Below are 23291 nucleotides of genomic sequence, written 5' to 3'. Positions count from 1 at the left end.
GGACTAACATTTATTCAGCTCTGTGTGTGCCAGGCATTTTATTAAGAACTTTTCATGCATCATCGCTTCTATGCCTCATAGCAACAATGCATGTAAGAACTTTTCATGCATCATTGCTTTTATGCCTCATGCAATACACTGTTGTCCCTGATTTCCAAATGTGGCTACTAAGGTTGAGGAGTGAAGTGTCCTTTGGCAGGGTGACAGAGCTAGTACGTAGTGGACTTGGGGTTCAGATTCTGGGCATCTGATTCCAGCACCCACCTTAATCGTGGTCTGGGATTTATTCGTGCAAAAAGTTACAAATTGTATCTTAGGCTTTTCATCCTAAGCACTGATTGAGAACCACCTCATGCATTTGACACAATACTTCCTAATACTTCGGACCATAGATACCTTTGAAATTTCTGTTAAAAGCTATTAGAAGATAGAAAATATCTATCTAGAAAATAATACATATCTTCCTAGAAAATAATACATATTCAAACAACTTTGCATATAAAACTCAGCATAGATGATATCTCTAGAGGTCCATTTATTCTAATTGCTAAAGAAATGAAATAACCTTTTTCCCCTACACCCAACTCCAAAGACCTGAAATAACATTTTAAAGAGTTTTCCATCAAAAGAGGTTTGAAGACTTTGGTGTTTTAAGAGATTAATGTGTTAGCCAGAACAACTCATTTCTCTACCCGTGTGTACTCCATTTATTTTTAAGTATTTTCTACTGAATAATTTTGAATTTACTTTCTTAGTTTTCTAAGAAAACTTAAAACTTTTAGCATTTTCTTAAAAACTAAGAAAATGCTTTGTTTATTCTGAATTGCTATTTCTCTTGATTATTATTCTTAGAGAAAGTCTATCAGACATAATTCATTTGATTTGCTTCTAGGCTAGAGGAAAATGTGAAAGATGACAAATGAAAATTACAAAGGTTGTCAGTAGTATGGCTTCTTTTATCATTTGTCATTATCACAAATATATCAACACAGGACTTTTAAAAAATATTTTGTACATATTGGGCCTCAGTAGGATTTTGCATGAATTTTTTTTTCTTTTTTGCCAAGAGAGAAAGAGCAAAGAAATAACCAAGGGTGATACACTCGTATTGGAGGTTTACCAAATAAGGACTGCTTTTATTATGAACTATAGTGTATATTCTAAGTAAATCAGTTTTTCTATTGTGTTTTTTGTTCCTGCAGGCAAGATCTCTGAACTTTATGCAGAGGGTTCTTTTAAAAAACCAAAGTTGAATTTTTTTATTTCTTGGAATTTTTTTTCATTTATTTCTCCCAAGTAGAGCAGACTCCAAACTCTCTTTTGTACTATGTCTTTTTTGTTTTGCCATTCGCTCAGTATTCTGTTTCTACATTTTCCCTTCCTAGAACCAGTCAATAAATGACCAAAAAAAAAAAAAACTAAGTCATGTGTTATTGCACTAGGAGTTCAAGGATACCAAGGACAGTCTTGTTTATTTATTTGTTTTTTTGGTTTTTGTTTTTTTTGAGACAGAGTTTCGCTCTTGTTGCCCAGGCTGGCATACAGTGGCACGATACTGGCTTACTACAACCTCTGCTTTCCAGGTTCAAGCAATTTTCCTGCCTCAGCCTACCAAGTAGCTGGGATTACAGGCATGCACCACCTCACCTGGCTAATTTTTATATATTTAGTAGAGACAGGGTTTTGCCATGTTGGTCAGGCGGGGCTCAAACTCCCGACCTCATGTGATCCACCCTCCTTGGCCTCCCAAAGTGCTGGGATTACAGGCGTGAGCCACCACGCCCGGCAGACAGACAGTCTTGATGTGGGAACAGAGAAGGCTGGATAAGAGTTGGATAAGGCGATTTCAGATAAAGAGGGGGTGACTTCACCCAAGACAGGAAGTGGAACTGTGTGTAAGGGGATCAGGAGGACAAACTACATTTGTAAATAATGAGAAATAAGAACTTGTGACAGTAAATATATTTGGTCTCTTTGCCTGGTTCCCAACACAGAGCTCCTGAATCCCTTGCAAATTCCTGAGTGATAGGAGCATCTTTTGTTCTAACTAGGACACTCTTGATGGGCTTTTGGGTAGCTTCAAGGTGGGGGCTAGTCACCAAAAAGACCAAGTCATAATTAGAAATTTGGAACTTTCACCCCCACCCTCTGACCTCTGGAGATTGGAAAGGGACTGAAGATCGAGTTTAATCAGCAATCAGTAATGCCCTCCTAGTGGAACCTCTATGCAAACCCTAACTGATGGGTGGAGTGTGGGGAGAGTTCAGAGACCTTCCAGGTTGGTGAATGCGTCCGTGTATGGGTAGGGTGGTACACTCCCAATTCCAGGGGGGACAGAAGCTGCCCTGGGGACATTCCAGACATGGCCCTGTGTACCTCTTCGTGTGGCTGTTGATTTGTATCCTTTACATAAGTAATGTTTCCCTGAGTCCTGTGAGCCTTTATAACAAATTATTGAACCTGAGGAGGGGGTCATGGGAACCCCCTGATTTGTAGCCAAGTTGGACAGAAGTGTGGGTGCCCTGGGCACCCAGGACTTAGAACTGGCATCTGAAGTAGGGAACAGTCTTGTGAGACTGAGCCCTTGAGCTGTGGGGTCTGTGCTAACCCCAGTAGTCAGTGTCAGAACTGAATTGCAGGACACCCAGGTTGTATCTGCGGAGAACTGGTGAGCTGCTTAGTGTGGAAAACCCACACATTTGGTGTCAGAAGTGTGTGAGTAGAAATAGTTTTCCGGCCGGGCGCGGTGGCTCAAGCCTGTAATCCCAGCACTTTGGGAGGCCGAGACGGGCGGATCACGAGGTCAGGAGATCGAGACCATCCTGGCTAACACGGTGAAACCCCGTCTCTACTAAAAAATACAAAAAACTAGCCGGGCGAGGTGGCGGGCGCCTGTAGTCCCAGCTACTCGGGAGGCTGAGACAGGAGAATGGCGTAAACCCGGGAGGCGGAGCTTGCAGTGAGCTGAGATCTGGCCACTGCACTCCAGCCTGGGCGACAGAGCGAGACTCCGTCTCCAAAAAAAAAAAAAAAAAAAAAAAAAAAAAAAAAAATAGTTTTCCTTTTATGTCTGTTGGATGGATAATGATGAACCTAGCAGGGCACAGAAAGCCAGGCAGCAGTGAAACTGAGAATGAAGTTATATTTAATAGCAGAGAATGAAAAAGAAAAGACAGATAAGACATTTTGAAGAAAGGACAATAATGTATTCCCAACAGGTAGGATTTACTGGATGAAGGAGAGAAGAGGCAAAGATAACTACAAAATTTCTAGCCTGAGAGACTGGTAGAGAAAAATGGTGGTATCAGGGACAGACAGGGTTATTAAGAAAAAGGATTAGATTTTTAAAATAAAGAAGATCTGGTGTAAAATTATCCTCAGGAAAATTGGAAATCCAGGCACGTGCTTCTCTCCATCATGCCCTTGCATAGTGCAGTCTCTCTGCCTGTCCATGCCTTGCCTCCCCCTCCCTAGGATTCTTCTTCCTCTCTTAAGACCCATCTCAAATATTACCTAGACTTGTAAATAATTTATATGAAACTGGATAGCTGAGGTTTCAAGCCTTTATCTCTTTGAACCTTTTTAATAACAAGTTACTTTTATCTTTCACTAAATCCAACTTTATATTCACCATTTTAACTAGCATCATTTCAGATTCCAAGACCTGTTTGGTGTGAAAGTGCAGCTAAGTTACTGTTAATCAAGATCAGAATAAGAGAATCTACGAAGAAAAATTAACAAAATCCCCCTTTTAATGCATAATCTTCCATCCATCAGGCTGTAAGTTAAATACCTAACACAAAACAAAGCTGTATGTTTTATGAATATGTATATATATAATTGCAGGGAACATGATTTGGAAGGATATACACTTATATTGCTAAGAATAGTCACCCCTAAGGAGAAGACTGGGATCACAAGTGGAAGTCAAGGGAGTCTTCAGCTTTCTTTTTGTATTTAAATTTTGATAGAAATATATACATGTGTATTATAATTTTAAATTTTTAATGAAAAACAGTATTTTTCCTTTTTTTCTTTGATCTGTCAATAGGTGATATTTTTCCAGTATCAGCTAAACATTTGCTTCCCAGAAAGCTTAGTTACCTCTTCAAAATTTATTCAGGTTAAAGTAAAAGATTTAGACAGTGGATTAAAAATCTAAGATGGTATTTGCCTACTTTATACAGAACAGTATATTGATGCTGCTAAAGCAATTAAAGTATAATTTTTCTTTTTTCTATGTTTGTTTTGTTTTTTGGAGATGGAGTCTCACTCTCAGTCGCCCAGGCTGAAGTACAGTGGCGCGATCTCCGCTCATTGCAACCTCCATCTCCCAGGTTTAAGCGATTCTCCTGCCTCAGCCTCCCCAGTAGCTGGGATTACCAGGTGCGCACCACCATGCCCAGCTAATTTTGTTGTATGTTTATTAGAGACAGGGTTTCACCATGTTGGCCAGGCTGGTCTTGAACTCCTGACCTCAAATGATCCGCCCACCTCAGCCTCCCAAAGTGCTGGAATTACAGGCGTGAGCCACCATGCCCAGCCTGAAGTGTATACTTTTTCTTCGCTCCTGTATGCAGTGCTCCTTCCCAGTGCTGAATGTCTGAATTTTTATCTGAGACGTAGTATTTCAGATGGTCATTACTTGCTGGTGGTCATTAATAGTTCCTCCCTGCTTCTAACCTTCCTCTCCTCATTTTAAATTAAGTTACGCTACATTATTGTGGGTTAGGAGGTACATTAATATTAAATGAAAAAATATAATCTGATGAGTGAGTGGCAAGACAGTTATCGTATGAATATTGAGAGTTGTTCTGAGGCCTTTTTGCTTTTCTGGGGGTTCTATGCTTCTGGTAGAACTCTTGGTTATTGAATAAATAGTTCCTGAAAAGTGAGAAAGTACAACTGGAAATTAGATTTCTGATGAATAAATCAAACCCTATTAAGAGAACCAGGTTCAAGTAATTTTAAAACCACTTGAATTTTCATAAATGTTTTGTTAATTATTGATTATAAAATACAGTGACTTGGCCGGGCGCAGTGGCTCAAGCCTGTAATCCCAGCACTTCGGGAGGCCGAGACGGGCGGATCACGAGGTCAGGAGATCGAGACCATCCTGGCTAACCCGGTGAAACCCTGTCTCTACTAAAAAATACAAAAAAAAACTAGCCGGGCGAGGTGGCGGGCACCTGTAGTCCCAGCTACTTGGGAGGCTGAGGCAGGAGAATGGCATAAACCCGGGAGGCAGAACTGCAATGAGCTGAGATCCGGCCACTGCACTCCAGCCTGGGTAACAGAGCGAGACTCCGTCTCAAAAAAAAAAAAAAAAAAACAGTGACTCTAGCTGGAGGCTTTTGTGTGTTTGCTTTTGAGTCAGCTAGGAAAAGGAAGAAAAAGTCAAGCTTAGTCAATTGTGGTTTTCACTGAATCTTTTTTAAAGTAATGAGCTGGTTTGTTTTCTTCATCACTATAGCAACTTAAGCTGGTTTTTGCTTTTGATTTTTTATTTCCCCTAGAGAAACCTAACATGCACTGCTCGTTAGACTTGAGCATACTAAGGAATATCTGTGGTAATTAAGTTAAAAATCAGAGCGGTGCTTTGTGCTGTGTATAGTTGCAGATGTCTGCATTTCACTAATATTCTTTGGAAACATCTGGATACCAGTTAACATAAAATAACTGTTTAGTCGGTTTCTGTTCAGAATAGAAGGAATGATTTAAAAGTTCCCATTGTGGTATGTACGTCATTCTATCTCTAGCCCTTCCTCCAGCTTGACTGAGATTGATAAATAATAAACTTCATGGGTGGTGTGTCTTTAGTTTCCTCTGGTGAGCTCACTGCACAGATTACTTTGTCAGCAGTGTGGCCTTGATTTTTAGGCCCTGTTTCTAACGAGATCAGTTCTGTGGCCAACACCTGTGTACCAAGCCCATTCACTGTCTAGCTTAGCCAGCCATGGACTCCTGCTCTTGGTGAGAAGTATTTGCCTTCATTTCTACTAGCACAGTTCACCAAAAACCCAATTGATCCCAAACACTAGTAATTCATCAATGGAGTCTAACAGAGTTTTAGTGTGTGTGTGGGTCGGTGTGGGTGTGGGTGTGGGTGTAGAGATGGGATCTCACTATGTTGTCCAGACTGGTCTTAAATACCTAAGCTCAAGTTCTCCTGTCTCAGCCTCCCAATGTGCTAGAACTACAGTCATGAGCCACCATGCCCAACCCTCTAAGACTTTGGGATACAAAAATGTAATTTACTTTTCTCCATTTCTGGTATAAAACATCTCTTCCTTCCTCCTTCTAGTTTCTGTTCTGTGCCCCTGTTTGATCTCCTGTAAACCTTCAGCCTTCTGTGCTGAAGGAGGAAAGGCTTGGTTTTATAAAATGTGACAATATGCAGACCACATAAGATCCTTCTTGCTTCATTTTGGCTTAAATATTTTAAGATTTTCTGATTTTCTTGTATGTGTATGTATTTACCTATTATTTGACTTTATTGAACAACTTCAAATTGAGTATATTTGAACGAGAGTAGGCATTCAAAAGTGCTAGGCTTTCCCTGCCTTTCAGAACTTTGAGGTATATGTCACATCATTTTGTCCTTCACATTCTCCAGTTGTGCTAATTTTTCTGAATCCATTGAGTTAAGTAGAGTACCTTCCTTTTTACAGTCATATTCTTTCTTTTTTTTTTTTGTGAGACAGTCTCAAACTGTTGCCCAGGCTGGAATGCAGTGGTTCAATCTCAGCTCACTGTAACTTCCGCCTTAACCTTGTGAGTAGCTCAGACTACAGGAGCATGCCACCATGTGCAGCTAATTTTTGTATTTTTAGTAAAGATGGGGTTTCACCATGTTGGCCAAGCTGGTCTCAAACTCCTGACCTCAAGTGATCTGCCCAGCTCAGCCTCCCAAAGTGCTGGGATTGTAGGCGTGAGCCACCACATCCGGCCTCTTACTTAAATCTCTTAGTGCCCCTTAGAATGTAGTTAAGAATTTTCAGGTGACAGTATATTTTTGATAGTTGTCTTTGGTTTCCAAACCTAGAGAAGGAAGACTAACTGGCTTTCTCTGTGTGTGGGTACATCGTGTCTTATTGGAGATTGTTTTGTTTCAATTATTGCTGCAGAGTATTTTATTAATGGTTACACTTTAAAATTTTTTGTTTTTCAGATTAACAGTTTAGGTAACCCAGTACTCGATATTTGCCAATTTCTAGAATTAAAAACATGTATGTATCACTGGTTAACTAGAAATTGAAAATATTTCTTCTTTAGCCCAGGCGGTATAACTTGCATTAATTTCTATCCCCTCCCTGTCCCTACTCTATCGGCTCCGTGGCTTCTTCCACTAAGCTGGTACTTTCTTTATCGCTCCTCCTGTGCACTAAACCTTTATTGTTCACTAAACCTTTATTGGTTCATAGCCTACAGAAAATGCCTGTGGTGTGAGAGGTAATTTGTGAAACTGCCTCTCTTCCCTGTTTAGCAGTTGAGCTCTCTAAATGGGTGTAGCTAGGAAAGAAAATTGAACTTTACAAACAAGAATTCCTGGGTTCCATCCAGTGGAACATGTCTTTTGTTATACACACAGTTTCTGACTCATATTGTTCCATGACTTATAATAAAGTGGACATTTTGTTTACACTGTTGTGTGGAAGGAGGGGTCTGGTTTCTAATTTTTAATAGCATCTATTTCTAGAATATTAGGCTTGCCATTTAAATGCTTCCGTTTTTTTAGTTTCTAAGTTAAAAGAAAGTAACTTCTCCTCCACTTCAGAAAGCAAGGAAAATTAAAAATAATGTGATGACTTCCACAGGCTCTAAAAAAACAATGAAAAATGATTTATGTGTGGGAGAAGAAATACTAGTTCTTAATTAATACATTGTTTTACCACTTCCTGTGAATTTATGTAGAAGTAATAAACTTACCAAGTCATTTGTTCAAACTCTTGTCAGTTTAGACTTTTTAATTGCTTTATTACCTGCCATTACTTTGTAATACTTGTTATAGCAGTGGTAAATAGTTGAGATTTGCATATTGACCACTTGCAAGGCACTGTGCCAGATTCCCCACGTGTGATGTTCCTCCCAGTCATGACACCCATCCTAGGAGAGTAGCATTAGCATCCCCCATGCAAGCAGATGGTGCAGGCTGGGTGACCTGGGCACAGTGCCTGACCGTTTCCCTGGCTTACTGTAGTTAAATAATATGTGGTATTACTTAGAAGCATTTTGAATAATTTGAAAAGCACGTTTTAGTGTTTAAACAATTTTTTTTTCTTTGAGGAAAGGTCTGGCTCTGTTGCTGGGGTGGAGTGTAGTGACCTGAGCATAGCTCACTGTAGCCTGCAACTCCTGGGCTCAAGCGATTCTCTTGCCTCAGCCTCCTGAGCATCTGGGACTACAGGCACATGCCCCTACACCCAACTCAATTTTTTTTTGAAGATAGAAAGGATCAATCTTAATATTATTTACAATTTTTTTTTCCTTTTCTATGGGCCTCATCTGACTGGAAATTCTTTTTAAATTTTTTATTTTTTAAATTGTAAATTGACAAATTGTAGATATATATTTATGAGCTACAAAGTAATTTTATGATTTATGAATACAACATTGCATAATTAAGTCAAGCTGACTAACCTGTTCACCACTGGAAACAATTGCAAATCATTATCATTTTTTCTGGTGAGAACATCTGAAATTTACTCAGTGATTTTGAAATGTGCAGTACTTTTTGTTGTGGTAGAAATGAGGTCTCACTATGTTGGCCAGGCTGGTTTCAAACTCTGAGCTCGAGTGATCCTCCCACCTCAGCCTTCTAGTGTTGGGATTACAAGCGTGAACTATCACGTTGGGCCAAATGTATAATCTATTATTATTTACTGTATTCACCATGCTGTGCAATCTATCTCAAAAAAACTTACCTCTCCTGCCTAATTGAGGCTTTGTACCCTTTGACCATCATCTCTCCATCACCCCCATCCCCAATTTTGTATACTTTGAGTCCTTTCATGATATGCGTGGAGGCTTATGGTAAATTTTTTTTGTTTGTTTGTTTGTTTTTTGAGACGGAGTCTCGCTGTGTCGCCCAGGCTGGAGTGCAGTGGCACGATCTCGGCTCACTGCAAGCTCCGCCTCCCGGGTTCACGCTATTCTCCCGCCTCAGCCTCCGAGTAGCTGGGACTACAGGCTAGCCCGCCACCACGCCCGGCTAGTTTTTTGTATTTTTAGTAGAGACGGGGTTTCACCATGTTAGCCAGGATGGTCTTGATCTCCTGACCTCGTGATCCACCCGCCTCGGCCTCCCAAAGTGCTGGGATTACAGGCTTGAGCCACCGCGCCCGGCCAGCTTATGGTAAGTTATTTAAAACTTACATGTATGTCAAAATTTTTTGTGGCTGTAGCTTTTCTTTTTTAAATTTTAAGAGTCAGAATATTTGTATATTTATTCAGCATGTATTTGAGTGCCTAATATATGCCATTTTCTGTGTTAGGAACCAGAAATTAAAGCAGCGAACAAAACAAAGTCTGCCCTCATGGTGCTAATTCACCAGGTAGGGAAGCCAGATAATAAACACATGTATAATGCAAAGTCAGTAATAAATGATATGAAGAAACAAGTAAGGTAGGAGAGGCAGGAAAGTGGGGGTGAGAAAGAGGTGCTCTTTTAAATACAATGGTCAGGGAGAGCCTCTCAGAATGAAGTTTTTAACAGAGACCTGAATGAAATGGAGGAGTGAGCTATACAGATATCTGCTGTGTGCTAGAAAAATGACCTGTAATTTTTTACCAGGTAATTACCTGTAATTACCTGTAAAAATTTTGCATTCTAAAAGTTTAATAATGAGTACATTTATTTCACAATTTGAGAATCAATTATATGCAAGATACAGTTCTAAGCACATACTCCTAAGTATAATTTGTTGTTTTTACAGTAGACGAAATAAGTATGCTCAGCTTCAGAATATGCTCTTTATGATCATGTGTACAATAAATAAATTCTCTTATAACATGATCAATATTAAGGTTGATGTTTTCAGAAACATATAAAAAAACTAGCTTTTAAAATTGACTAGGGAAGTTCTCTCAAACTGCCAGTCCATGAGATACTATATATTTTCTATCTGAAAAACTTTTATTCTCAGAATTCTTTAAACGAGATGTCCCTGGAGCTCCCATTACTTACCTGTGACTCCCAGTGGAAATCGTACCCAGCCCTTCGAGAGGTGCTGAATCCCTTGGGAGTGGGGGGGGTAGGAAAAAATGCTGCAGCTTCTTGTGGGTATCCTTCACACACAGACACACAGTGCCCCAAGCACTGTGCAGTCAAATGTCGACCCCGCTCGGACTTTCCTCCTTGCGGTTGAGAAGCAATGGACTATAGAGAAAGAAAGGTGGCTTAGCACTCCAAAACTTGGAAGGGTAATTGACCAAGACCCCTAAAGCCAAAGCAGTGAGCAGCCCCACTTCCTGTATCCCCTATACCAACACCTAATGGCTACAAGATACAGGGGCACTAGCACCTGTCTGCTTGGCTACCTCCCCTTCTTACAGTAGTGGTGAAGGGAATCACTCAGCCTCAGGAAGGGAAAATGGCTTTCTCATCTTCAAATTGAAAAAGGTTGGCCGTGGGTGAGGAGAATAACAGGTAAGGGTCTCTTTCAGTATACCCGTTTGAAGCCAGAGCCTCTGTTTAGACATACGGTATTTTGAACCTGGTGACTATTCGTTGCCAGTGTGAATTATCAGAAAGCAGAATTCTTGCCAGGCACAGTGGCTCATACCTGTAATCCCAGCACTTTGGGATGCCAAGGTGGGAGGATCACTTAAGCCCAGGAGTTTGAGACCAGCCTGGGCAACATGATGAGATCCTGCCTCTACAAAAAATTCAAAAATTAGCTGGGCATAGTGACATGCACTTGTGGTCCCAGCTACTCAGGAGGCCAAGGTGGGAGGATTACCTGAGCCCAGGAGGTTGAGGCTACAGTAAGCCATGTCTGTGCCACTACACTCAGCCTGAGCAACACAGCAAGACCCTGTTTCCCACCCCAACCAACCCTACCCCCGCCCCCCCGCGCCAGAAAAAGCAAGCTGAATTCTTGAATTCCCTGCAACCAGGTCACCCAAATCAAAGGTAAAAGGAACATAAAAAAGCCTTCTGGGAAGTGTAAAAAAATTCATTGCAGAGTGATGTTTGTCTTGTGAAATCATAGTTAAGCTTGTTCTAATATATCCCCTTCTTTCTCACCCACCCCAACACATTTTTTTAAAAAACACCACCAGGTATCCGTTACAGCACTGATGTGAGTGTAGATGAAGTAAAAGCTTTGGCTTCTCTGATGACATACAAGTGTGCAGTGGTTGGTAAGTGATCGCCTTTCTTGCTGCCTAATGAGAACTCTGAGGAAATAAACATAACACATGGTTACTGTTAAGATGCTATAGAAATATACCTTATCAGAACTGATTTTTTTTTAAGTTGTGCTAAGACCTGCATCATTTTTCAATTAGTCTAAATTAACATACAGCCTCTTTTTAACATGGGGATTTTTAAAAATAGGAGCTAATTGGATTTTAAGTCTAGATCTTTGTTTTCAATTCCTCAACACATTCTGTAAATAAGACCAAATTATAGTAGAAGGATAGTAGATAAGCTATTATGTTTTAGAAGTGGTAAAGAGCACTGATTAAATATGTATTAGAACTTGGCTAGCCAATTTTATTGAACAATTTCTGTTCAATAAAATGTTGCTTGAAGTACAGTTTAGAAAATGATGGTAGGTTTATTTCTTGAATTTTCAGAAATTCAAGCTTAAAGCATCACGTTTTTCTAATATTGTGTGGTGCTTTCTGTCATTTTACTTTTTTAACATTTATATGGTATAGCAACCATCAGCCTTCTCTTTCAGATGTGCCGTTTGGGGGTGCTAAAGCTGGTGTTAAGATCAATCCCAAGAGCTATACTGTAAGTATGAAAGTGATATTTGTTTTGTTGTTGTTGTTGTTGTTGTTGTTTTTTGAGACAGAGTCTTGCCCTGTTGCCCAGGCTGAAGTAAAATGGCGCGATCTCGGCTCACTGCAACCTCCGCCTCCTGGGTTCAAGCGATTCTCCTTGATCCATAACTAGGATTACAGGTGCATGCCACCATGCCCAACTAATTTTTGTATTTTTAGTAGAGAGGGGATTTCACCATGTTGGCCAGGCTGGTCTTGAACTCCTGACCTCAGGTGATCCGCCTGCCTCGGCCTCCCAGAGTGCGAGGATTGCAGGCGTGAGCCACCGCACCCGGCCTCAAAGTGACATTTGTGCACACAGTGCATTTATGAAGGACTTGAAATTACTGGACTTCTCTGTATCCCCTATATCAGTGAGATCAGTAGTCCCTATTGCTTTTCAAATGAAATAGAAAAATGTAAAGAATTAACTCATTGAGTGTTTTGCCATATAAAGATCACCTACTTAATATCTATATCCTTTATCATTTTCTGTTTTGTTTGGTTTTGTTTTTATGAGTCTTTTGTTCTACTTTTTTGCTTTTTGTTTTATTATTTTCTTAATTAATTAATATCTTCATATTGTTAGACACTTATACCCATATTTAACAATTACTGTGATCTGATTAGCCAGGCGTATTGGTGCATACCTGTAATCCCAGCTACTCAGGAGGCTCAGGCATGAGAATTGCTTGAACCCAGGAGGTGGAGATTGTAGTGAGCCGAGATTTCTCCGCTGTACTCTAGCCTGGGCAACAGAGCAAGACTCTGTCTCAAAAAGAAAAAAAGTATTACTGTGATCCGAAGTTATTATGTCAGGATCTCATTCTAGTGACAAATATCTTAATTAAGACTATGAAAACCTTACTTTTTATCCAGTCAGTTCCAAGTTAATTCAAACTGGTTGTCACCATGCTTTACATAATACTAAATTATCTGTATTCAAACATAAATGCATATGATTTTTATTCTCTTTAAAATTCACCATTTAAATGGAATATAATTATATTTCAATTAATCTTAATTAAGATTTAGTGTGTTTTTCAGTAGGGAATTAGTAGAATGGGAATTTGAGCCCTAGTTCTACTATCTTGTTTTTATAACCTACTTTTTTGATCCCTTGTTTTCTCACCTTTAAAATGGCAATGCCTACTTTATGAGTTGTTCTAAGGATTACATGAGAAGACATATGAAAATGTACTATAAATAGAAAGTAAGATGCTAGCTATAATCTCAAGTGATTTTTATATCAATTTTTTCTTTCATTTTTGTTGTTTTCTTATTTTACAGGATAATGAATTGGAAAAGATCACAAGGAGGTTCACCATGGAGCTAGCAAAGAAGGGCTTTATTGGTATGTGTAGGCACATAGATTTTGGTATAAAGTGGGAACATCTAAAAGTTTTTTTTTGTTTGTTTGTTTGTTTGTTTGTTTTTTGTGAGACAGAGTCTCACTCTTTTGCCCAGACTGGAGTGCAGTGGTATGATCTCATCTGCCTCCTGGGTTCAAGCAGTTCTCTTGTCTCAGCCTCCCAAGTAGCTGAGATTACAGGTGTGTGCCACCATACCCAGCTGATTTTTGTATTTTTACTAGAGATGGGGTTTTGCCATGTTGGTCAGGCTGGTCTTGAACTCCTGACCTCAGGTAATCCACCCATATCAGACTCCGAAGTGCTGGTATTACAGACATGAGCCACTGTGCCCGGCCTCCTACTATTTGTTGTAGGAGCTTTTGCCAAACATACAACGTTTCTGAAGATACTAATTTTCGTTTGCTTAATGTTTTTGTATCTTACTATTATCTGTGTTTATAAGTTCTTTGTGCGCAATCTGAATATTCTTTTCTATGATATGTAAATATTTGTCATGTACCCTTTATTTGTCAAGCAGTTTAAACCTTTCTATTTTTTTTTTTTTTTCTAAAAGGCCTCTAATTTGTTTGAATAGAATATATGTAATTACCTAATAGAACGCTTGCCCTATCAGTATAGTTAATAGAATGTTAATAGTTACTTAATAATAGAATACTTGCCCTGTCAGTATCAGGATAGTTAAACAAAATAAGGTCTACTTAAATAGGAAATAAAGTGTATTTTTCTCTACTTTCTTTTCTCAGCATTTCCCCCACCATGGACAAGTTCCTATGAAATTAAACTATAAAGACTGGGCATAGTGGCTCGTGCTTGTAATCCCAGCATTTTTGGAGGCTAAGGCCTGGAAGTTCGAGACCACCCTGGGCAATATGGCAAGACCCCATCTCTACAAAAAATGAAAACATTATCCAAGCATGATGTTGCATGTCTGTGGTCCCAACTACTAAGATGGGAGGATCACTTAAGCATGGGAGGTCGAGGCTGTAGTGAGCTCTGATCGTGCCACTGCACTCTGGCCTGAGCGACAAAATGAGACCACATCTCAAGAAGAAAGAGAAAAGAAATAAAGCTATTCAGATTCATTTTTAGGAAAAAACAGTCATGAAATAAATGTCATGAAATAACCTAATATAGAAATACAGTAAGTATAGGTAATTCTAAAACTTGACTAGATTTGGCCTATCTTTCATAATAAAAGGCATTTGGGCTTTTGACATGCTGCATCCCCAGCACTCCTGTGAACTTGTGCGTCATTGCACGGAGCCTGTTAACATAAATTAACATGAGTTAACTACCTCCCTCACACTTTTACAGGAGTACCTACTGATTCTGAGATGTGGCAAATTGAAGTTATGTTCAGCCTGTTAATAGCCTTCATAATTTTTATAAGGTCTTTCCTCTTCACCTAAATCTCAAACACATTTAGTAGTCTTGAATGGTTTCAGACTTTATTCAGTCATATTTGTCGCCCATATCTGCAATATCTCCAGCTTGATTGTATCAGTCTTGACAAGTACCTAATAATTCCAAAGGTCAAAAAGTGATTCATTGGAATACTGAAAGAAAACACAGCTTAAACCCTAGTAAATTGATTTATTTGCATAATTCGCAAAAACCTTATTGACCCAGGATGCAGCTAAACTGACATCTGGGCCCAGACAGCTTTGAAGCCTAGGAGGTAGGCAGAGGGAGTTTTTTCTCTCACTCTAGGCAAACCTTCAAATTTGATGTTATTTATCTGTTATTTTCTGACTGCCCTTTCCACAGAGAGTGTCAGACTGAGGCTCAGACCTGAGTCTGAACCCTGATCCTGTCACGTGTGTTTAACATCAGCTTGTAAATTTCTGCAAAACAAAACAAAAAAAGAAGAGGCTGGGATTTTAATTGAATCTGTACACCGATTTGTGGAGTATTGCCGTCTTTCCCATCCTCCCCAAAAGGGTTTTGCCCTTTCACCCAGGCTGGAGTACCAGGCAGCAGTCACTGCAACCTTGACCTCCTGGGGTCAAGCAATCGTCTCACCTCACCCTCCCAAGTAGCTAGAACCACAGGCATGCACAACTGCGCCTGGCTAATTTTTTAATTTTTTGTAGAGACAAGGTCTCATCACATATCCCAAACTGGTCTCAAACTCCTGGGCTCAAGCAGTCTTCCCACCTCAGCTTCCCAAAATACTGGGATTATAGGCATAAGCCACTGCACTCGACCAGTATTGCCGTCTTAACCATATTAAGCCTTCCAATGCTGAATATGAGATGTCTTTCCATTTATTTAGGACTCTTGATTTATTTCAATGATGTTTTATAGTTCTCGTTGTAGAAATCTTACAACTAAATATTTTATTCCTTTTAATGCTATTGTAAGTGACATTGGTCTATAGTTTTCTCATGATGTCTTTGTCTAGTCTTTGTATCAGGACAATTCTAGCTTCATGGAATGAGTTGAGGAGTGTTCCTTCCTCTTCTGCTTTTGGAAAAGCTTTTGAAAGGTCCATGTTCATTCTCTTGTATGAGTGTAAATATCACCTATGTAAAGTTCTGCAGGACCCTGATGTCTCCTCCCTTCTCATCCCCTTGTATCTCTGTGCACCAAATTTACCCTTTCATCTCCTTACTCTAGTCACATGCTGTTAGAAACGTTGCTTTTTTAAAAAAGATTAACTTCCGCCTCATACTTGTTCTCTATATAAGAATTTATCTGTTAGACCGGGCATGGTGGCTCATGCCTGTAATCCCAGCACTTTGGGAGGCTGAGGCACGTGGATCACCTGAGGTCAGGAGTTCGAGACCAGCCTGGCAAACATGGTAAAACACCATCTCTACTAAAAATAAAAAAAAAAATTAGCCAGGCATGGTGGCAGGTACCTGTAATCCCAGCTACTCAGGAGACTGAGGCAGGAAAATTGCTTGAACCTGGAAGGCAGAGGTTGCAGTGAGCTGAGATCATGCCACTGTACTCCAGCGTGGGCAACAAGAGCGTAACTCTGTCTCAAAAAAAAAAAAAAAAAAAAAAGAATGTATCTGTTTTTCAGCAACTACTTGGTTTTTTTGTTGTTGTTGTTTTCTTAAGATGGAGTCTTGCTCTGTCACCAGACTGGAGCTCACTGCAACGTCTGCCTCCCCAGTTCAAGTAATTCTCCCACCTCAGCCTCCCGAGTAGCTGGGACTATGGGCACACACCTCCACATCCAGCTAATTTTTGTATTTTTAGGAAAGACAGGGTTCACCATGTTGGTCAGGCTGGTCTCGAGCTCCTGACCTTGTGATCCGTCCTCCTCAGCCTCCCAAGGTGCTGGGAAACAATGTCTATATGGGGAGGAAGAGAGAAAGGGCAAGAGAAAGAAAATTGTAAATGGGAACATGTTATACATGCTGTGTGAGACCTGCCTTTTTCCATATGTATGTTTGTGATAATTCCAAGTAATTTACATGGATATAAGTTACCCTTTTTAATGGCTGTTTAGTACTTTGCATAGATATACCATAGTTCATTTAATTGATGTACAAGATAATTAGGTTGTTTTTATTTTTACTATGTTTGAGAGGAATATTTCTGCACCTTTACAGATTTGAGTGAGCATCACTTAACATGTTTTTATCAGAGATCTTACTGTAGCTGTCAGTAGTAGTGCAGTCAGTGATTCCTGTTATTGCCTGGAAGCTAATCTGTTAGCCTAAAACTTTAATTTGCTATGATCTGGGGAACTGAAAGCTAAGGCCTACAATTTTATGTGCTGAGTGTCGAATAATAGGTCAAAGCCACGTTCTTCCACAAGTAAAATAATATGGGGCTTAACACAATTGCTTTAGCAATGTGACTCTCTCCCCTTTTTCTCTACTTGGTAAGGAGGGCTTATACCCCCACTAAGCAGCATGTTACTGTACTGTCTCATACATGTCAGCTCCCTAACCATAATAATCCTGCTTATATAGAACACAATGGTACTCTTATCTCTAATTGCATGGTAGTGAAATGAGGTCAAGAGCGGCTAAATTGATTATCCTCTGGTCACACTCAGAAATCCTATGGAGTGGCTTGTATCTGTTGTACATAGCTAACTTCCAAACATAGAGCAAGTAAATGCCAGTGGGAGAAATTATTATGTAATGTTGTATGTGTCTTAGTTTTATAGTGAAACATTTAATGAATATTTCTGTGACTTTGATTAGTTACCTAAATGAGATCTAAAGTTTTCTAGTCATGGTAACTTGGTTATTACAGAGACTTGCAAGGATCTTTGTGTTCGAGAAGAATTTTTCTTAAAAACTGTTGCACTGTTCTTTCCCTGTGCCCCCAGGTCCTGGCATTGATGTGCCTGCCCCAGACATGAGCACAGGTGAGCGGGAGATGTCCTGGATCGCTGATACCTATGCCAGCACCATAGGGCACTATGTGAGTACCCACTGGAAGCCCCGAGGCTTCTGCATTTGCTCTCTACAAGAATTAACAGTTTGACTGATTATATCAGAATCCCTGGGCTTTTCTCTCATTCAATCATAATCTTGATGTGCATATTATTTTATGTCTACTTGTCTATTCTTAAATCGTAACGAACACAAATGGTGCTTTACTTATATGCTGCCCTATACTTGTCACTGGGAAAGGACACTTACTGACCAGGGCAGCCCACTCTGTATGCTAAGACACTAGAACATACATCAAGAAGCCTTCAATTCTGATTTTTCCCTCAGAGGGCTTCCATTTAAAGAGGGACTAAGGCGCATAAGCAGATAAGGTATGGAAATAATGTAATACAACGGTGGAAATTATGAATTCTGAAATAAGACTTTCTAGAGGAGATATTTGGGCTAGACCTTGAAAATGGGTAGAATATGAACATCTAGAGATTTGGTGGATAAGAGGAAGAGAAGCAATAGAGTTCAGATTGTCTGAAGGTAAGGCATATTTATAAAGGTAATAGAAAGTAAGAGTGAAGGCTGGATCCAGTGGCTCATTCCCATAATCCCAGCACTTTGGGAGGCCAAGGCAGGTGGATCACTTGAGCCCGGGAGTTGGAGAGCAGCCTGGACAACATGGGGAAACCCTGTCTTTCCAAAAAATACAAAAATTAGCCAAGCGTGGTGGTATACACCTGTAATCCCAGCTACCTGGAAGGCACGCTTGAGCCCGGGAGGTTGAGGCTTCTGTGAGCCGTGGTTGCTCCACTGCAATGCAGCCTGAGCGATAGAGAGAGACCCTTTCTCAAAAAAATAAGGAAGGTAAGAATGAAGAGGTAGATGAACCAGGACAAAAACACCAAGCACCAGTGTTTGTGTTTTACGTGGTAGTCAGTGGAGAAACTTTGCTGATCCTTCCTGGGGAAGAATAGGCTGGCAGCAGTGTCCAGCTGTGCTGGCACCAGGAGAGAACCTCCTGTGGTGTCAGCGCCTTTCCACCGAGCCCAGGAGCCAGAGGACCAGGAGAGGAGCATTGGCACATGTGAGGCGCGTGACAGAGAGACTCAGCAAAACTGGATTGGATATATGTGGAATTAAGGAAAGGGACCAGGTTGAGTCACAGAGAACCAGGAGAACCTGAGTCTGGGGACTGAGCAGAGGTAGTACCATAGAACTGAACATGAGAGGAAACATAGCTCCTGTCCCTGAAAGGGGTGCAACCTTAAAAAATGAAACATTTGAGGAATAGGAAGAGAAATGGAGTCAAAAAATACATTTATGCCTACTACATGCAGGGCCACGGGTAAGCAAGGTATTCACTACAATTGGGATAAATTGCTGGAAGTTGTTTTGAAGCTATAAAAAAGAATAACAGGCCCAACCAATCCTTTCGATCCTTTCAAGGTAAGGTCAGAAAAGGCCTCCTAGGAGGTAAAACGTTCTGGTCTGCACTCAGACGGGTGTGTGGGCATGGACTAGGGGAGGGGTAGTGGCAAGTGTTTGGAATAGAAGGAAGTACCTGAGGGAAGGTTCTGAAGTTCAGACGCTGGGTGAACTTGGGAGGCTAAGGACTGACTATTGTGGCCAGAGTTGAGAAAGATAAAGGTGATATAAGAAAGGCCAGTAGAAACAAGGGTCAGGCCAGGTTACTGCTTGGTAGGTGACTGTGAGAACTTTGGTCTTTGTCCTGAAAACACAGGGAAACCAGCAAAGAGCTAGTTTCAAGCAGGTGTGACTCAGCTAAGTGTGCATTTGAAGACTTGAGGGCAGGAGACTACTACAGGGGCCCAGACTGCAAGGGGATATGAAGAAGGAAGTAGGGCATGAAGTATAGCCTCCAACTAAGAAAAATGGCACTGGAGAGAAGCAGAAAGAAGACAGCTTGAAAAGTGGCTGTTACCCAAAGAAAAGGGTTTTTATTGTCTTTTGGCATGTTTACTGGCTGTGAGCCACAGATTCACTGGTGCAAGAGAGACAATGCTGAAGAGATGCAGGGTGGTAGAGGTAGTAAAGTCCCCCAGGGGAATAAAAGCCTGGGGAATTCTTTTCATAGTGAAAAAATGGGCCTTGGAGAAGAGGAAGAATGTGGAAATGGGGACATTTCCTGAGGTGATGTCATGCCGTGGCTGGGAACATGGGCAGACCACCTGAAGTCCAACCCTGGCACCTTCACCCGTCAGTTCTGTGACCTGGGAGTCTCTGTGCCTCCATTTCCTCCTATGCAAAATGACAGTAATAGTGGTACCTACTTTGTGAGACTCATATAAGGATTAGATGAATAATAATCTAATGCACTTAGAACTGTACATAGCCGTTAGTAAGTACCAGAAAATAAATATCTATAAGTATTACATCAGGTAAATTATACAACCCCCTGAAATAAAACAGGAACGATAGAGACCCTTCAAGAAATTGTGGTTTCAACTGCCCCTCCCAAAAAGGCCAGTTTTCCACCTGTCACCTTTTTATGCATCCTTCCCTTAGCCATTGATTTTAGGTTTCTTATCACTTAAGGAAAACTGTTCACCAGTGTAGTCCAAGGGGCAGTGCTTCAGAAGACATTATCTTGCTGTTAGCACTGAGAATAAGCTACAAATAACATACCGCCAGCTGGTTTGCACTATTCAATGTAGAGTCTTGCTTAAAAAGTACAAGAGACCAGCTGGGCTTGGTGGCTCACGCCTGTAATCCCAGCACTTTGGGAGGTGGAAGCAGGTGGATCACCTGAGGTCAGGAACTCATTTGACAATGAGGTCTGGGTGTGGTCTCCTGATTTTTTTTTTTTTTTTTTTTGAAACGGAGTCTCACTCTGTAACCTGATCTCGGCGCTCACTGCAAACTCCCTCTCCCAGGTTCAAGCAATTCTCCTACCTTAGCCTCCCAAGTAGCTGGGATTACAGGTGCCTGCCTCCATGCCTGGCTAATTTTTTTTGTATTTTTAGTAGAGAGAGTGTTTCACCATGTTGGCCAGGCTGGACTCAGGTGAAGCATGGCCCCTTGAACTACACTGATGAACAGTTTTCCTTCTTTCAGTGATAAGAAATCTAAAATCAAGGCCTACGGGAAGGACGCAGTTGTTTTCGTTATTCATTTCTAGATGTGAACTGGAACGTGCCGCCCTTTTTCTTCTAGCCCCACCTAGAAGTGCAGTGTTGGTGGGAGAATGTATTCTTCTCTGGGCTTTCAGGACCATTACGTATGCTGGGGAGCCTGGCAGTTGGCGCCAGGCCTGACCCCTGACAGTATTTCCTTCAGCTCCAGCATTTGCATTCTCACTGCTGAAAAGCATTTGGCACTCAGTTTGCATTTCTGTATTCATAAGTGTTAATTATTCACGAAAACAAACTGTGGGAAAACTAATTTTATAAATCACTTTACTAGATTGCATTTCCCTTCCTTTCTTTCATGCTTTTTGTTGGTAATTATACAAATAATATAATTCTAAGTTCTCTGTGTAAAAATACTTAAACAATGCAGATAAAGAACAGATCACTTTTTAATTCAGCCGGCTGGAACGTTAGGGATATGTTGGGAGTTAGGGGTTTGGTGTAAAGTAAGGCATTGTATTTTGTTTACATGGAAAGTGAATTACTTCAACAAGTTTATTATTTCATACTTTTGCCACTGACTTAAAATTTTATATGGATTTTCATTTTATATTGATTGCCTGTATAAAATAAGACTGTTTCTAGTTTCTCCTGCTGTACCGGTGAGCTTACTCTGCAGTGTTCTGGTGGCCGTGTTTATAGTCTAATTGATGCCTTCGAAGGGAAGCCCTCCTAAGCCCCATTCTTCTTTTTTTTTTTCAATTACACGTGTTTCTGAACAAGAATATATGCACGTCTTCAGTTGAAAGAGGAAGGAAAGATGGGTGGTGAAGACTGCTAACCCCATCTCCACTTTGCAGAGCTAACCACTGCTACCAAAGATACTCTGCTCACAAGAAGCACAGGACTCTCACCCACACATACCTTTTTAAAAATATTTCGTTAAATACTTTCATTAAGTCTACTCTTAGATGAACTTGAATATCTTGTTATATTAAGTATCAAATTATATTAAAAACTTCTTTTTAAAAAGTGGCAGAAGACAACATTGAGTTTTCCCATCCAAGAAAATTGTAAAGCCTCTTCCTGTCTCAGCCTCTGTTTTGGTGACATGCTCAAGTCTTATAGTAGATTTTAAGACTCGTGAATGAGATGTGTATGTACCTTGATTTAGTAGTGCTTACATACTTGTTGAAGGAATGATAGCTTTTAGGGTAAGCTAGCTCTACTTTTGTGATGTTATTTGTACTTACTTGATGTTCAATCCCTACACTCTGTTTCTTCTGTCAGAAAATATAGTCTACTTTGCCGGGCACGGTGCCTCACGCCTGTAATCCCAGCACTTTGGGAGGCTGAGGTGGGCGGATCACCTTTGGTCAGGAATTCAAGACTAGCCTGACCAATATGGAGAAACCCCATGTCTACTAAAATTACAAAATTAGCTGTGCGTGGTGGCACATGCCTGCAATCCCAGCTACTCAGGAGGCTGAGGCAGAAGAATTGCTTGAACCCTGGAGGCAGAGGTTGCGGTGAGCCAAGATAGCGCCATTGCACTCCAGCCTGGGCAACAAGAGTGAAACTCTGTCTCAGAAAAAAAAAAAAAACCACAGAAAATATAGTCTATTTCATTGTATTTTCTAGGAACAGAAAGCTGAAAAAGTGAGTGTTGTCTCTATTGGTAAAAGTGTACCTTAAATACATTCATACACACACACACTCCTAATTAGCATTAAATGAGAATGTGCTTTGACTTTAATTCGTTGTATTCGTTCAACAGAGAAATTGGACTTGACATTTCATTCTTTCAATTACTCCCTCTTACAGGATATTAATGCACACGCCTGTGTCACTGGTAAACCCATCAGCCAAGGGGGCATCCATGGACGCATCTCTGCTACTGGCCGTGGTGTGTTCCATGGGATTGAAAACTTCATCAATGAAGCTTCTTACATGAGCATTTTAGGAATGACACCAGGGTTTGGAGATAAAACATTTGTTGTTCAGGTAAGAAAAAAAAAAAAAAAGTTTCCTTAATAACTGATAGACATTAAGTAAAGTTTTTAATGTTTTTAGAATTGTAATTTTAAAATTCAGTTATCTCGCATCTCTTAAATTTTAGAGTGGTGGTTTTCAGAGTAATAGATCTTTTGTTTTTTGAACCTTGGTATGATTCGTGTAACTAGAACTGATTTAAGTATCTCTTAAGTAGATGTGAAACTGTTACCAACTATCACCAAATTCAGCCAAAATATTGGTCAGTATTCAAACTTGCAATTCTATCTAGAAGGGCAAGTCTCTCAACATAATTTTCTAAGTTTCACAAGTATGTAGAAAGTTTTACGTATTGACCCAAATTTATTTGATGTGGTAACATGTGTTTTACTTAGGAGAATCTTAATTAAGTTGAAATTGCTTTAAAATAGAAGTTGTGACTGGGCACAGTGGCTCATGTCTGTAATCCCAGCACTTTGGGAGGCCAA

General features: G+C 40.3%; 1 protein-coding gene across 2 annotated transcripts in view; it reads left to right on the top strand.

Annotated features, from left to right (window-relative positions):
- Window positions 1-23291, top strand: part of LOC117082385 (glutamate dehydrogenase 1, mitochondrial) — a 38699-nt gene that overhangs the window by 6142 nt on the left and 9266 nt on the right. For both annotated transcript variants that reach the window (XM_033209054.1, XM_033209053.1), the window contains exons 2-6: window positions 11284-11364; window positions 11910-11965; window positions 13285-13348; window positions 17665-17759; window positions 22636-22815. In XM_033209054.1, coding sequence (XP_033064945.1) covers window positions 11284-11364; window positions 11910-11965; window positions 13285-13348; window positions 17665-17759; window positions 22636-22815 — 476 coding nt within the window. The remainder of the gene's footprint in view (window positions 1-11283; window positions 11365-11909; window positions 11966-13284; window positions 13349-17664; window positions 17760-22635; window positions 22816-23291) is intronic.

This window comes from Trachypithecus francoisi, unplaced genomic scaffold, assembly GCF_009764315.1.
Source record: "Trachypithecus francoisi isolate TF-2019V2 unplaced genomic scaffold, Tfra_2.0 Lachesis_group9, whole genome shotgun sequence".
Classification (NCBI taxonomy): Eukaryota; Metazoa; Chordata; class Mammalia; order Primates; family Cercopithecidae; genus Trachypithecus; species Trachypithecus francoisi.
The sequence above is the reverse complement of the archived record's forward strand: the minus strand, read 5'-3'. Positions and strand labels throughout refer to the sequence as shown.